At 36.2% G+C, this 16301-nt stretch overlaps 2 protein-coding genes and 1 non-coding gene across 5 annotated transcripts in view; 2 read left to right on the forward strand and 1 right to left on the reverse strand.

Annotated features, from left to right (window-relative positions):
- LOC119556403 (teneurin-a) overlaps positions 1–16301 on the forward strand; it is a 256048-nt gene that overhangs the window by 49816 nt on the left and 189931 nt on the right. The window lies entirely within an intron of this gene.
- On the reverse strand, positions 9976–10786 carry LOC119556405 (protamine-like protein 99C). 2 transcript variants are annotated; one of them, XM_037868589.1, is made up of 3 exons: positions 10523–10786; positions 10106–10458; positions 9976–10048 (listed from the first exon to the last, which is right to left on the reverse strand). In XM_037868589.1, coding segments are annotated over exons 1-3 (549 nt in total). In that variant the 5' UTR covers positions 10718–10786; the 3' UTR covers positions 9976–10047. The 2 variants fall into 2 exon arrangements, with proteins under 2 accessions (XP_037724517.1, XP_037724516.1); XM_037868588.1 differs by having other exon boundaries at positions 10106–10461.
- On the forward strand, positions 12169–12241 carry Trnar-ucg. The gene has a single exon. It is a non-coding gene; the product is annotated as a tRNA-Arg (tRNA).

Raw genomic sequence — 16301 nt, forward strand, 5'->3', positions numbered from 1 at the left:
AGTAAAGGAATTAGGCAAATATTTAGTGTTTTAATACTGATTCATACTCCATTAAATTAAATTTTAATGTTCTTCCACCATTGAAGAAAACGGATCTCTAGACAGCAATAAACAATAAATGGAACGCGGTAAAATGACAAGGACAGTGAAAGGAGACTTCAGGATACGGCGCTCCTTTCACACCAATACCATCGCAAAAAGTGCTGTCAGTGTGTTTGTGCAATTTAATTGCGTCGACGGATATGTTTTCGTCTTTTGCTTTTTGCATTTTATTTTTCACTTCCGCTTGTTATTCGATGCCCTTGCCGAGGATATTATTGTACGAAAGTCAAGCATTAAAAGCCATTAAGGCGAAAAATAAAGTCTTTGTGGTGTTACAGTCTCTTAAAATATAAAAATCAAATCTCAGCATAGAATGAGTGACCCGAAATTGCACTTCAAGAGTGTAAAGTTTCACAAAACTTTAATATGCTTTTAAATGTGTTATATGTTCACCCACTTTAAACTGCACAAATGCAAGCCATGGCCTCAAATTTTTTCTTAATTTAAAGCTTAAGAAAATATATCTGAATAGTAGTTAGTTGATAAGGGTGTTTATAGTACGTCTTGAAGATATTTCCTTTCTTTCGCTGTCCGCTGTTTGTCAGTTGGCGACCTCTGTTGGTCGGAACCGGCCATCTTCCTTGCGGCTTGCCATTTCTTTACTTTTCATAATTTCCCGTTTGCAGCGGCGGTTGCAATTTCTTCAGTTTTCCTTTCTTTTTTGCCCCCCTTTCTCTTTTTTGTTGCACTTATTTGGACACATTTTGCGCCCGCTGGCCAACTGACAGTCAACGCATTGCGATTGCCATAATTTATGCATAAGTATCCAGCGGAATGTCCACGCATGCACATGTGAGCGTTCAATAAAATGCGAAAAATGGCGAAAATAAAGGAGCCAAATTGCACCAGATACAGATACAGATACACACACATACGCAAATGTGGAATTCGCACGGCGGCTGCAACAATTACAATTACAACGACAAAAGCCGGACCAAGAACACCACACTGAGACCAAAAATATGTGCCAATTTTTATTATGCGCTCAGTCAAACGGCAAAAGCCAAACGATGCAGCTGCACACAGACAAATGAACACACAACATGACCCAAAAAAGTGGCTAACCGTCTGGACAGCAGCGGTTAGCAGGCCGGCACAGTGGGGCAAATGAGCCGCATAAGTGGACAAATTAATGGGCATTGTTCAGAGGTAATATACACAATATATTTTTTATTTGTCCTTAGTTGAAATACAACACGAAAATATGTTTTAATAATTAAACAAATAATTAAACAAATTAATAAACATTATGGATTTAGTTTAAAAATTCCTCATAACTTTTTTTTTACTGATTTTCTTTTCTATAAATTTATTTAATTATTAAGAGTGTTCAGTATAGTAATACAAAAAAATTAAATGCAAATATTTTACTGTGAATCACTTTGGTTATATAAAGCGATATTAATATAAAACATGATTATACAAACTATGATTTTAGAAATTTTTTTTAGTTACAACATAATATATGGAAATAATTTTGTTGAAAAAAAAAAAAAAATTATATGGCATTCTTGCAAATATTTGATGTTATTTTAGTCTAATTAAAGCACGGCGGAAATCAAAATGTAGGCAACGATGCCACCATATTATTCAATATAAAAACCCAAGCATCGATAGACTCCCTATCGAATTGACCTTTTTGCGTTTGATTAACTGGTTTTTTCCACCGGGACGGGCTTAAATATTTGATGGATATTACGACATGCATAAATATGTATTGCTATGCAAATAGAATGCAATATGCGTAAATATGCGAGTGAAATTTTTTAATCGAATTTCGTACTGGGTTCGAGGAACACACCACACACCACCCACCGAAAAACTATTTTCGCGTACGATACATACAGATACATATATGTATGGTTATATAGATATAAGCGGGGGCTATGTGTGGCGATAGTTCAATATTCAATGGCCGTAATTTGATTGAAATAAGTGAAGCGCGCTTTTATGCGTCGCCCCACTGAGCAATGAACTCGTGGGTGGTTTCGGGTGGCTGTGGGTGGTTCTGGGTGGATTTTTGGGTGGTTATGGCTGCCTCTTGGTGCAGAGTTAGCCCGGCTCGAAGTTTCATCATAAATTTGATGAAGCATTCGACCTGCTGGCACAGGAGATTAAAATTATCGTGCATGTTTTCCCTCATCCCACTCGCATTTATCCGGAATGTATGGCATTTTCTGAGTGGGCGCGGCTTTTCCCTGGGAGTCGCACACATTGTCACCACTTTTTTTTATGGTTATGACCACCACTTCAAAAGCCCGTTTAAGCCAACAGGATACTCGCTTTATGCATGCTAAAATTATATATGGCCATTCTGCTTGATTATGTTGATTAACATGCTGCTAGTGATTATGTGATTAAGTGTTCGGGGCTTTTAGAAGTGGGGATAAGATTGTGGGAATACTTTAAATAGCCTGTGCCTTTATTATTATAACTTATTATATTGTTTACGGGCTTTCGCCTTTAAAATAAAGTACCTAATAAAAAAAGAAGAGAAGATATGGGTTAGGGGCTTATTTGATAGCCAATTAAGATATTGACTTAATTTAAACATAGTAAGTTATAATTAAATCACCGTTTCTTAAATCTATGTAACTCAAGTAATTGTTCTCTACTTTTCTAAATATATAGTTAAGTCTTATAATTAAAATAAAACATAAAATATATAAAATGGATGTCAAATCAGGAATTCAATATATTCCTTAAAACAAGTAACACCCATTACTTGACCAATTTTAATAAGGTGACCCCAATTTGCACTTATAAATCCTAAATGTTTTGCCTAAATCAAAAAAATTGTATTCAATTTTAAATAAAAAACACGACATAATATATATTAAATGTGTCAAAATAAGAATGCAATATTTTCTTAATAACAAGTTACACTTATTTCTGATCAGTTTCCAGTTTCAAAAAGGTGACCCCGACATGCACTTATAAATCCTATAATCTTGCTTAAATAAAAATAAGCTTGATCATACGTCAAATTAAGACTGCAATATTTTCCTAAAAGCAGGTTGGGCCCATTTCTTGATCAGTTACCAATTTCGAAAAGGTGACCCCAATTTTCAGATCTAAGTTCCACAACTTCTCCTCCGAGTTCCAATTTTAAGGTAGCATATCTCCATAAATTGTGTGCATTCAAATTGTTCATATTCACAAAGGCATTAAAGTTTATATATCTATCTTTAGCCCAGATTATTGTGGCATAGCTCTCAGCTTTTGGTATGTGCTCCACATAACCCCCGATCCTTTGTGTAACGCCACAATTCTTCTGCACACAAGGCAATTATTAAGATTATACAAACTAAGTCTGGTGATAAGCAGCTCAATGAATTTCCCACACTTCGGGCGCCAGGACTTTACAGTTCGCCCGGATAAAGGTGACCCCAATATGCACATACACCCCCCCACACACTCACTCCCAAAAGGGTACACCCACTAGGGGGTGGGGGTGGGGGGGCGAACCCGGCCACAAAGTTTCTTCATTAGAGTGCAAAACTGTAAAGCAAATATCGTGCGGCTAGTTTAAATGTAATGAAATAAGTTCAACGAAAGTCGGGGGCCAAAATGGCGAACTGCAAATGCTGGGAGGTTAGGTGTCGGAGCTCTTGGCCCTCCGGCGAAAGAGTGTGTTGTTTGGCCATAATTTCGCTGGCTAGCTCATTAAATTTCGCGCGGTTACCAAAATGATAATTAAAATGCTCCCAGCAGCAGGAAAAGCGGCGAAATCAGGAAAAAGCTGCCGCCGTGCATCATGAATTATGCCCAAGCGCCACTTAACACCCGGGCGCAAAAAGCCAGAGCACCGAAACGAAGTGAACCGGATTCTGAACCTGAATCTGAATCCGTGTCCGTATCCGCAGCCGAATCCCGACCAGAATCGGGATACCCAGAAGGTGGCAGGCCAACAACTCCTTCGCTGCAAGTCATAAATGCGGTGCCACGGTCTCGTTACCAGCTTTCAGCTCCCAGTTTCCAGTTACCCGTAACCGGTTTGCCCTTCCCCGCCTGAAAAACTCCCAGCTGTTGGCCATGTTCCCTCCATTTCCCTCCGGCCGTATGCATTGCCTCAACTGAGGCGAGTTTCACTGGGCTAACACTGCGTATGCGTTATACAGTGGGCATTGGCAAGGTTGATATATCTAAATCGGGGTATTTTAAGGTTGGTGGATCTATGGTGGATATGTTTAAGAAAATATTTAGATGAGTTTGGTTTAGGTACACAGAAAAAAAAATGAGCCAGGATCAATTTGATATGCGCATGGTAAATTTGTGTTTTTTAGACACATATCATTTTTACCATTAAATAATGTCAAATTGATACCAAAAAATGTCAAGTTGTCGATTTCTCTCTTTTCGAAAAGTCTTTGACATCGAAAAAGAGAGGATATATCAATACGGCGACATCAATCACGTGAGTGGAAGCGAAAAAGATATATTCGAAATTCGAATTGGCCTACTTCGACCATGTTGTCTCGCTTGCACTTACATACGTTTTAGTGGATTTTTTGACACTTGAGTTTTATCGTGAAGCCGGTCAGACGTAAATTTTCAGTTTTTCACTTAGCGAAGAACAAGGAAAAGGTGAGTAAGCTTCATATATAATGAGTATATGTCTAAAGTGTTATAATAACATAGAAACATAATAAGTGCAAAAAAATAAAATCGTGTGCGATTTTCAAAAGCACGTGCAACTATGTATGTACATACATACGTATGCGTAAGCGTGTGTATGTGTAGAGGCTGTGTCAGCGTAAAAACAAAATTAATAAGTATGTACATCTAACAATAAACATAATTGCATTTAAACATAAGCATATTTTAAAATGCGCTTAAATTTATATTTAGATGTATTTGCATGCCTATTAATTATTTTTTCTACGCCGCCCTGCAAAGTCGCTTCTCATGGACATATGTACATATATATGTATAGACAGATGCACGTGATTTTCATAAAATTTTGCATATTCTTGAATGTCTTTCGCAAATTCTTTGTTATTACTCAATTAATTAAGGTTTTAAATTTTAGCGAGCACTTTCAAGCTTATGTGGTGGATGCCGAACTGGAATCTTATACGATTGTATATAAACTATAATTATAAGTGAATCACAATTAAGAAATTTTAGTAAATAAGTATACAAGACACAATGTAAATACCTAAAATAATATGTAAATAAGAAATACTGTAAATATTTTGTACAAACTGTAAATAGGTAATAAAAGGTATATGAAAATAAAATAAATAACAAAAAAAATTGGTATAGTATTTTTTATTTAAATTTGGTATTTTAAATATCCAATCTACTACAATGTACATTTGAAATTATAATATCAAATTTACAACAAAAATATTTCAAAAAATTGATACCGCCTAATGTAAAAATGATATTACCGAAATATCGTTTTTACCATTTCGAACATATCAAATTGATATGTGCCGTATCAAGGCCAAATTGATACTGGATTTCATCAAATTGACCATCATATCATATCAATTTTTTTTTCTGTGTACCCGAATTATATCAAATTAGGAGTAGTACTAAATGCCACATCATGGCTAACACTGCGTATGCGTGATAAGATGAAAGTAGCCTAGATTAACACATTTTCATTAATACAAGAATCTAAATTTGAGTGTTATTATTTATATATGATTATAAAGTATTTATAATAATAGAAAATATATATGAAATTATCTTCCATAAGATTGTTGAACATTTCGACAAGTAAATCCTTAAAGTTCTTTACAGTTAAGAATGTAAAGTCTTCCTGTTATTTTGGATATTATAATTATTTTGGGCCGAAGGACTTTAGCTTCTAGCGCCCCTTCTTTTTCAAATATTAATTTTAGTATTATATACTAGCTTTAATTTGTTAAAATAAATAAATAAAATATAATTATTTTAATATTATGCTTTAAATTGATTGAAACAAATTCGAAATAATAATAATAATTATTTTAAATAACCGATAAAAAAACATACTATTGTAGGTCCATGGATTTTATATTCAAATAAAACATATTTTTGCTGTGTTTTTCATCTAGTGCATTTTTTATTAATTTTGAATAAGAAAATATTTAATTTGAAAACTTTGATTTTAATATATTTTCTGTTTAATGACATACAATGTTTAAGATTAGTGTCTTGTATTTTCTATAGCCTATTCTATTCTATAGTTATTGATTTTTCGTAAGTTGTGATTATTCTTAAGAAATTAATGCAACAGTGGAATGAGGAATGGGGAATATCTTAGCGAATAAAGGCTGTACAGAGTGCTTAACTTGGCTTTGTTGTGCGTGAGACCCCCGTTGCGTGTGTGTGTGTGTGTGTGAGCCGGGTGTGAGTGTGTGTGTGCCCAGGTGATGTGATTTATTGCATTGCGGTAACTTTGTGGTATCGCTCCTCTTTGTGTGTGTGTATATGCGTGTGTATTTGTGCCCCCCTTTCCGCTTAAGAGACAAACCGCTAATTTGTTATCATTTATCACCAGGCTGAGCATGTGTGTGTGTGTATCTGCGGGAGGATGTGTGTGTGGGCTGCTGTGCGTGTCCATCTGCCTGTGTGTATGTGTGTAAACAATTTGTAAATGTGTTACATTTAAACCCTAAAGTAATGTCTCCGCCCCGCCCACGAATAACGCCCCCTCACTGATTTTGTCATTGTGATAAATACTTTAGCGTCAGCGTTACATGAGAAATTTGCCTGTGTGTTGTACACTGAGGGCAATATATTTGTTACTTTTAGAAAATAATCATATTGTGTTATTATTTTAGGATTTATAAATTCAATTCAAAATTCCCGACCGTCGAAGATTTCCATAATAGTATTTAACATAATCTCCTTTAATTTATAACATTTTTAACCAAAGTTGATCAGTATTTAGAAAATCTAAAGATATAAAACAATTGTTTGACATGTTTATAAAATAAATAAAAAGTTGTGAGTCGTATTAATGTTAAGTGAATTGAATAAAATCATTTTGTGGTTGCCTTGAGTTTTTTAAATAAATCCAGTCAGTTAGTCAAAAAGTATCTCTTAGTATTAAATATCAATTATATTTTAAGGTAAAAACTAAAGATGTTTTATTGCTATTATGCAAAAAGTTTTTTTTTAAGTTGCTAGCAGTTCTTTTAAAACTTTTTTTGCCAGTGATAACCATTTGTGGCTTATAATTTATGAAGAACGAGAGGTACAGAGGGACTTGGTCCAGTCGCCAAATAATGACAGCAGCACAAAACCGAAAGATAAATATTCTTTATTGTATGGCGCATGCAAACAGACGAGCTGTCCAAAACAAACGGACAGTGTGGAACGGAAACACCTTGGGGAATTCCGATTGTTGACCTTTCGGGCCAAGTAATTTTCGGACTACAATTGGCCCGACTTCAAGGCCATTGCACTACGCTTTGCTATTAATAATTTTGAGGTGAACCCAACTGTCACATCGCTGTTATTAACCAATACGTCGGGCGATATTAAATGTTTATGGGGTTAGAACATGGATTATTCAGGAATAATGATGGATAGCGATGGATTTGTTAGGAATTTATTGGCTAAATTTCTGTTAAATCAAGGTTGGCTTAGAATTAAATCTTAAGACATTTTTTTTTTCAAATAATACGAAGTCTGGATAGTCTAAGTTTTAGATGTAATCTTATGGTACCATGTATTTTCTACAGTTTTGATGCATTAAATCACCACAAAAGTTCTTACTGTATTTATGAATACTACTATTATGATTACAGATCACAGAGAAACATTTTTCAGATATCATCATCGTTTTAATGATTTTTTAATATCAATCCTACGAAGATACAAGGCGTATCACTTTGATATGTTCGCCATCTTGCTTCTTGCTCTTTTTTTCTATTCCGGAGAATTTCGAATATAGCTGTCTTGAGCAATTTTAGGCCCGATCCTACTATTTTCTCATTTTATTTATTTCAATGGTTAAAACTACGCTTAGAAAATGTACTGTTCTAATATCAAACTAAACCCAATGTGTTTTTTTCTGTGCAACGATTACGGTTCAAACCTTTTAACCTGTACAATTGGTAATTTAAGAAGATGATAATATTGACTTTGTCATCTCTATTAAGAGCAATAGATCTTTGAAAATGATATATCACAATGAATTGAAACGTTACAATCGCCCAGCGTGGTTTAGCTTTCACCGGCGATTTCCCCTGGGGATTTCCCAGGTCGATCGATGCGAATGGATGCCAACTTGTCGGGCACTTTCGAGAGCAAAGTGAAATTCCAGACATGCCGTGGATTGTTTGCTGGCCAGGCTTGCCTAACGACTTAAGTTTTCCTTGGCTCCCGTAAACTCTTTTCCTTTCGGCCATCTCACCCGACTTCTTTGCCATCTTGCCGGGGCATTTGTTTACCTTCGTTGCAGGTAATTTCTCTGCTGGCAACTTTTTTACGTTGCGGATGTCGTTTTTTGTGCCTTTTTGTTGTTTGTTTTTTTTTTAGCCCCCTCGCTGGGGAATCCCCAGAGCGACCATCTTAAAGTTGAAATAAGAATGTTTCACTTGAACTTTAATGAAATTTCGCCCAGATTGGGCCAGATCTGTGACTCAAAAGTTCAAGTTGGACTGGGGCCAAAATGATCATATGCATATTTCATAAGACCTTTTTCATTTCGCTCGCTTTTTGCTGGGAGTTATGGTGAAATTTTTACAACCTCAGATGGAATTGAGTGGGTGGCAGTGGGTTGGGAAATTTCAAGAGCCCCGTCGACTGTGGCGAACAATAAAAGACGGAAGCTGGCGGCTGATGTGCCATAACGGAGTGTTGTTGCCGCCATTTGCCCCTTCTTTCTTAACCGTAATTTGTCGGTGATTCATTTTTCTTGCCCTCCATTTCCCCGCGCAACCTTTCGCCCCCACCCCAGCCACCCACTCTTCCCTCACATGGATATTACATATTTCTTCATCCGCAATCCCGAGTTCAGCCCGCCCTTATTTTTACCTCCTCGGCCTGGGCTTGAATTTCCCTCCGTTATTAAATGCTCCGTTCCACTATTGCGGCACTGAAAGGAAGTATTAATCACCCTGTTTAATAACTTTATTCAACTGTGTTTTATAGGGCTAAGGCACTAGTCAAATGGTTAAACTTCAATGGTCATTGCTTTAGAAAAAAAGCTATTTTTAAGAGCTAAGGGCCATCCCCAGCAGAAATATATTCAGAAACAAGAGAGAACGCTATAGTCGAGTGGCTCGACTTTCAGATACCCGTTACTCATCTAAAGGAATACAGGGAAATGCAGATATACAAGCAGCAAAACGAGATTGTAAAGCACCACCTGCTAAACAGTCGATATATTATCTGTACGCCTTGATTTGGCTTAACTACGATTGAAACTCCTCTTAAAAGAGGATACATTTTGGCTTAAATCGGAATACCATTTTCCCGCTCTACAAAATCCGTTTTTTGGCGGTAATAATAATAATAAAGGTCCGAATGAGAAGAGTCACATCTCGTTAGGCTCGTTGTTTAAATTCCAATACATTGACATTCAAACCAACAAATTTTTGATTTTCGCCATTTTTTGCAAAAAAATCGTAATATAACCCCTTAAAAATAAATTTTCCTTAAAGTGATAAGGATCGTTACCATAGGCAGCAAGCTGCCCAAAGCAGTCGGTGTTTTAGCTGTATGCCTTGATTTGGGTAAGCTACTATTGAAAAACCTCTTAGAAAAGTTGTATTTCGTTGTAGTATTTTCTCAATATTGGGAAAGGTCTTATATAAAGCCAATTGTTGAAGAAAAAAGCAAAACAAACAACCTAAAAACTATAAATGCGACGAAATCAAAATTGATACAAAATATAGAGCTCGTTTGATTTTTGAATTTTTTTTATTTTAAAAGTGTACGAGGTGCCCAAATATTTATACCAAAATTTGAAAGTGTTTCCTATCCAGTTCTCACAACTCTGTAACAATGGTGGATGTTATTGCTTGCTTAATGCTTTAAATTGAGATAACTTTACCAAAGGGGCCCCCAAACTTTTTTGCGCTGGCTCCCATGCAGGCGGCACCAAATACTAGTTGCATTTTTTAACAGATCATTTGGGGCCAAGTCCTTATTCATCCTTTGAAACCTGCGCATGAAGGGTATAAGGCCGCGATTCTTTGTCAGAAAAGAAGGAGGTCCGGCTTTCTTTTTGACGAGCTTCTTGATTGATTTAGATGGCTTCCTTTCCTTTCTGTTCCTGGACTCCCTTTCACGGGCATAAGGAGAGCGAAAGGAACTACTCTTCTGCCGCTCAGGTTGATCGGGGCTGTCCCCATGGGACTTACTCTCAAACTCTTCAGGTGCACTTCTCATAACGGCCCCAGGTTCCTTCTAACATACGATTGTTAATAATTGCTACATATTTTTCATTACTAAGATATTTCTTACTTACCATGTTTACAAAGCGTTCCTTTTCTTGGAGGGTCAACTGGTTCCATTCCCTAGCTCCGAAACGTATCAAGTCATGTGGGAAAATTCCGCAAAATCGCCTTTTGTAGTCCTTTAGAAAGTTAAGGTACCCATTGATTGTACTTTGGAACTTGTAATTTGGTTTACATGTTTCCATTTCTATCTTTTTTCCGTCCATACTTTTTATTTGTGTAAAACTAAAATTTTGTTTCCCTTACACGACAATGTTTTCAATTGAATACTAATGCTTATACTGACTCTGATTGAGAAGCTGTTCTCACAGCTACCTCGATATTTTTATTAATTTACTAACCATTTTGAATAAAAAACAAGAGAGAACGCTATAGTCGAGTGGCTCGACTATCAGATACCCGTTACTCATCTAAAGGAAGTAAAAGGGAGATGCAGATATACAAGCAGCAAAAGGAGATTGTAAAGCGCCACCTGCAAAACAGTCGAAATTTTATCTGTGCGCCTTGATTTGGCTAAACTACTATTGAAACTCCTCTTAAAAAGAGGTTATTATTTGGCTAAAATCGGAATACCATTTTCCCGCTCTACAAAATCCGTTTTTTGGCGGTAATAATAATAATAAGGTCCGAATGAGAAGAGTCATACCTCGTTGAGCTTGTTGTTCAAGTTCCAGTCCATTGACATTCAATCCTAATAATTTTTTCCAATTTTTCGCAAAAAAATAAAAATAATAATGATGAGGATCGTTAGCATAGGCAGCTAGCTGCTCAAAACAGTCGGTCCTTTAGCTGTACGCCTTGATTTGGATAAACTACGATTGAAAAACCTCTTAAAAAAGTTGTATTTTCTAGTAGCATTTTCTCAATATTGAAAAAGGTCTTATATAAAGACAATTGTTCGAAAAAAAACGGAAAACACTACGTGAATGGCTGCTTTATCTAAACCTAAAAAATTCGCATTCATTTTGATAGTCATGATCGCATCAGTTCGCCATAACTCTGATACAAATCCTATCGAAGCAATGCAAAGTCCAACAACACACTAAGGGCTTGAAGAGCTTATCCAAGTTCCGCCCTGGTGACGCTAAAATTCCCAACCAGTTTAAGCGCTGCTTGCAGTTATACCGCTGACGAAGTGTGTGTTTTATTGATATTTGACGGTTATGCAATTGAAAAAAACTTTTCCCGATATGACTCTCAATATCTGCCGATCAAACTGTAACCGAAAATCGTATTTAATATATACTATATACAATATAGTATATTATACTATATACTTTCTTGTTTTCGACTAACAAGTCATGGCAACCTAAAAAAAAACAATCTGTAGCCTAACATATTTTTATAAATTAATTTGGGTAGTCAAAACATGACTGTTTGAAATAAATCAGTATTTAAGTAAGAAAATCAAAGATTAAAGTTGACTATCTGCTATGTGACAAACAGTAACGAATCCAAAATTTGGTCCCCACCGAATATTAAAAAATATGTTGAGTTAAAATGAACCATTTGGAGTAAAATACATATTGCATATACTTTTTAACGAGAGTTGGGGGATAATTCCCCCATATTCCCCGTGGATCCGAGCATGGTGGCTAACTATTTCCTATGATAATTCTAACTTATGTTGGTAAGTTGGGAAGGAGCCTGTATAACTGACCGTGTGGCCCAATGGATAAGGCGTCGGACTTCGGATCCGAAGATTGCAGGTTCGAGTCCTGTCACGGTCGTCGTACAATTTTTTTTAGCCGAATGTTTTGTAAGCTCTTTCAAATAATAAAATGGTTGATACCAGCGTTATTCTTTTGAGGTAAGCAGCAATACCATCCAGTTGGCAAACCAAATTGAAAGATTGCCGGACATTGTTTATAAATATTATGAGTCTCCCTCTCAGCCTCAGTTAGAAACAAGGAAGAACGCTATAGTCGAGTTCCTCGACCATCAGATACCCGTTACTCAGCTAAAAGGACCAAAGGGAAATGGAGATAAGCAAGCAACAAAGCGAGATTGAAATGCGCCACCTACCGGCGGTAGGCATTTTTAAGCGTTATGGGCGTTAGAGTGGATCAATCGATAGGTATTGACGAGACCAATACATTTCAGTTAAAATTTTTTATCTAGCATGCAAATTGTGGGCGCCACAGGCTTGGGCGGTTTGTGGGCGTTAGAGTGGGCGTGGCATATTCGCGTGACAAACTTGCGCTGCGTACAAGGCTACGAAATCTAAATCTGAGATCCCAATTCTCTATCTTTGATAGTTTCCGAGATATCCACGTTCGTATTCACGATTTGTTGATATTTGTGGGCGGTTTGTAGGCGTTAAAGAGGGCGTGGCAAACTTTTTTGTGGGTCAATCGATAGGTATTGATGAGAACAATACATTTCAGTTTAAATTTTTATTCTAGCATCAAAACTGTAGGAGCCACAGCTTTGGGCGGTTTGTGGGCGTTAGAGTGGGCGTGGCACTCTGCTAAAACAAATTTGCGCTGCGCAGGAATCTCAGAAATCTGCATGCCTAATCCCAGTATTGTAGCTCTTATAGTTTCCGAGATTTCAGCGTTCATACGGACAGGCGGACAGACGGATAGACGGACATGGCTAGATCGACTCGGCTAGTGATCCTGATCAAGAATATATATACTTTATGGGGTCGGAAACGCTTCCTTCTGCCTGTTACATACTTTCCGACGAATCTAGTATACCCTTTTACTCTACGAGTAACGGGTATAATCATTGTTATTATTAAAATGACCTTTATTGACCTTTAAATTGATTTTTAATAGTTGTCTTAAAATATACTGTTGTTTGTTAAAATAATACTTGATATGCTTGGGAATAAAATTAGGTAATTTATCATCTTAACAGAAAGCTTTTTTATAGATATATTCTCGATTGTTGCAGTTCTTTTGAAAGAGCTTAAGCATTGATATAAGAAAGTTTATCTACGTAACTTGCTTCCAATTGTTTACTAGGTTTACACACCATTAAAATTATTTATTGTTGGACCTAAATTTGAGATACACAATAAAATATGCAGACTTAAGACTGGGTTAAAAATTTGAATACACAACAATCCAAATTAGAATTATAAAAAAACTTACGATGCCATTTAAATGATGTATGTACCATCTTGTCATAAATCAAATAACAGATGTCCCTTTTTATATGTTTTTCTCTCAGTGCGGTTGCCAGCTCTACCGAAAACTACTTTAGGAATAACCCCTTCATTACACTCCCTTAACCCTAGGGCCACATTAAGTGGGAAACACGTTGGGGAAACTTGTCCAGAAAAACAAACTTTGGAATACACTTTCCAGTCGCACATTTAAATTGCGCGCCACCCCAAAAACTGTGCTTAACAAATTGTTTTTGCAGTTGCAGCGCATTTTAATTTGCGCTAATATGCTAACAATTAAAATGATATACCAGATTTGTTTGTACATTTATTGTTTTGTTATTACCACAGATTTTATGATGATGTTGGCCCGACAGTTGTAATGCGATTAAAGTAAAACAAAGACTTTTTGTGTGGCAAAAACTGTGTTGTTTTCAATTAAGCAATGTGTAATGAAAACGGTCTACAAATTTATGTTTTTCTAGGAAGACAATACAATTTAGAAAATTGGAATAAAATTAAAAATAATCTTTACCTACATTGATAAATATTTTACACATTCTTTGATCTAATTAATAATAGTTAAATAATAATTTAAAATTTGGTATTTGAGCTTGGAAAATGTACATTTTAAGCTCAAACATTCCATAAAAATGAAGGTATATTGCTGTCATTTTCTTTAAATTCTCTAGCTAACTTGGCTTGGGTCCTTTGTTTTTATTGCCGCTGTAGTTATTGTACCCGTATCCGGTGAATTTGGCGTGAAACGGCTGGAGAATGGAGGGTAAAAGGGCTTAGTTGGGCCCACATGCATATACATGGCATGCCAACAGCGCGTATGAGTGATACACGTGTAAATTTGTTAAAGTACTCGACAAAACGACAAAGGCGGCCAAAGCTGGAAAAGCTGGGAAAACAACAAAAGGAAAATGGGAATCGGTGGAGAGAGTCGACCCAATTGATATCGTATACTATAAAGGGGACAAAAGATAATGCCCGAGGTGTGAATACGGAACATGGAATACAGAAGGATTCGTAAGCTGATTGACGTTTGTTTAGTCTGTGTTAAGTCCTGCAATGAAAGCCCCTTTGGTCCTGGCTTAAAGGGCAACCAACTGAAGAACAACAATTGCATATACCTCCACTTGAGCACACAGATAGGCACACAGATACACGCGCACAGGTAAACAGAGAGTTGGTGTGTGTGAGGAGGCTCTCTGACTGCAACTCATGTATTTATGAAGTGTCAACAGCGTCATCATCATGATGCATGGCACCCAGCACTATCTGCCCTCGGTTAAACCCAACTGCACCCCTTTTACACCCCTCTTCCCTCCCCCTTTTCACCACTTTCTCCACCCCCTTGTTGCTGCAAATCCATCCACCCAACCACCCATCATCCCCAACCCCTCGCTTTATCCACTCACCTGAGCTGAGCTCTTTTCACATTCTTTGCGAATTCTCGTTCATTCTTTTTTATTAACAGAGAGCCGGTTAAAAAAGTATTCTTAATCATCAAACAATTAAAAATAAATTTAGTTACGATATTTGTTTATAATTATACTGCAAATGATAGGTCAATATTATGACTTATAAGTCCTAGTGATATGAATATCATTATTATTTTTTTATTGCTATATATTTTTGTTTTTTATACTATAAGTCAATTTTCTCTTAGTCTTAAGTATAAATGCTAAAGAGGAAATTAGTCTTACTTCCAAAAAAAAACATTTTGTAATTGAAAAAGATGATAACAATAATTGAAATCATTTCTTAAAACAGCTCATTAGTTTCTTTTCTTATATTGAAGTTTTATATATTATATCTTAGAAATGAAATCAGTTTTTTTATACATTAAAATATTTCTTTTGCTAAAACTACAAATCATTTAAAACTAAAATATACAATTCACTGGTTAAAAAATATAAGTACTTAGGTCTTTTTCTAGGAAATAAGTCTTACCCATTGTTGGGATCACAAACCATCGAACTAACCGCACCTTTGTACTTAAATCCGCTTATAGAAACTGTTGACTTTTCCGTACTTTTCGCACGACCCTTGGTTGGCTGTTAATTTAGGCTTTATTACAACACATCAAACATAGAAACAGAGACAGCGAGCCTGAGTAATATTTGTTTGTTTCACGGGTTCCGGTTTTAATTTTACAAGTTTTTTTTAAACTACTTTTTTTGCCCTGCTCTGCAACTCAATTTGGAAAGCGAAACAACTTAGTTACAACTTTTGAATACTCTAAGAACTATTAAATGGCAGAAATTCTATAAATATTACCGTATCATATATGAAAGATACTTTATAATGTTGTAAATTGTTGCAGGAATTTGTATTAATATTCGGTGGTTTTAAATAAAATAAATTTAGTTCGTTCCAAAACTCATGTGTTTTAATCTCCCCAAAATATATTGTTGCACTGCCACTTCCTTAGGAATCTTCGTTATTAAGTACCGCAGTGTCTGGATTATTTGGCCAACAATTTATCATGGAGATTCAAACCTCCGGCCAAAGGTGTGCTACCTCTTGAAAGGGCTGAAAACAAGCGAACTGGAGGCGCCATGGGGAATAAGAATAAAATGGCCGACTGTCGGCAAAATCGTGTTTCTATGTCAAGCATAAATTTCTACCCTCTTCGTGCTCGGTCTTTCACCGTGATGAAGACA

This window comes from Drosophila subpulchrella, chromosome X (genome assembly GCF_014743375.2).
Source record: "Drosophila subpulchrella strain 33 F10 #4 breed RU33 chromosome X, RU_Dsub_v1.1 Primary Assembly, whole genome shotgun sequence".
NCBI classification, from domain to species: Eukaryota; Metazoa; Arthropoda; class Insecta; order Diptera; family Drosophilidae; genus Drosophila; species Drosophila subpulchrella.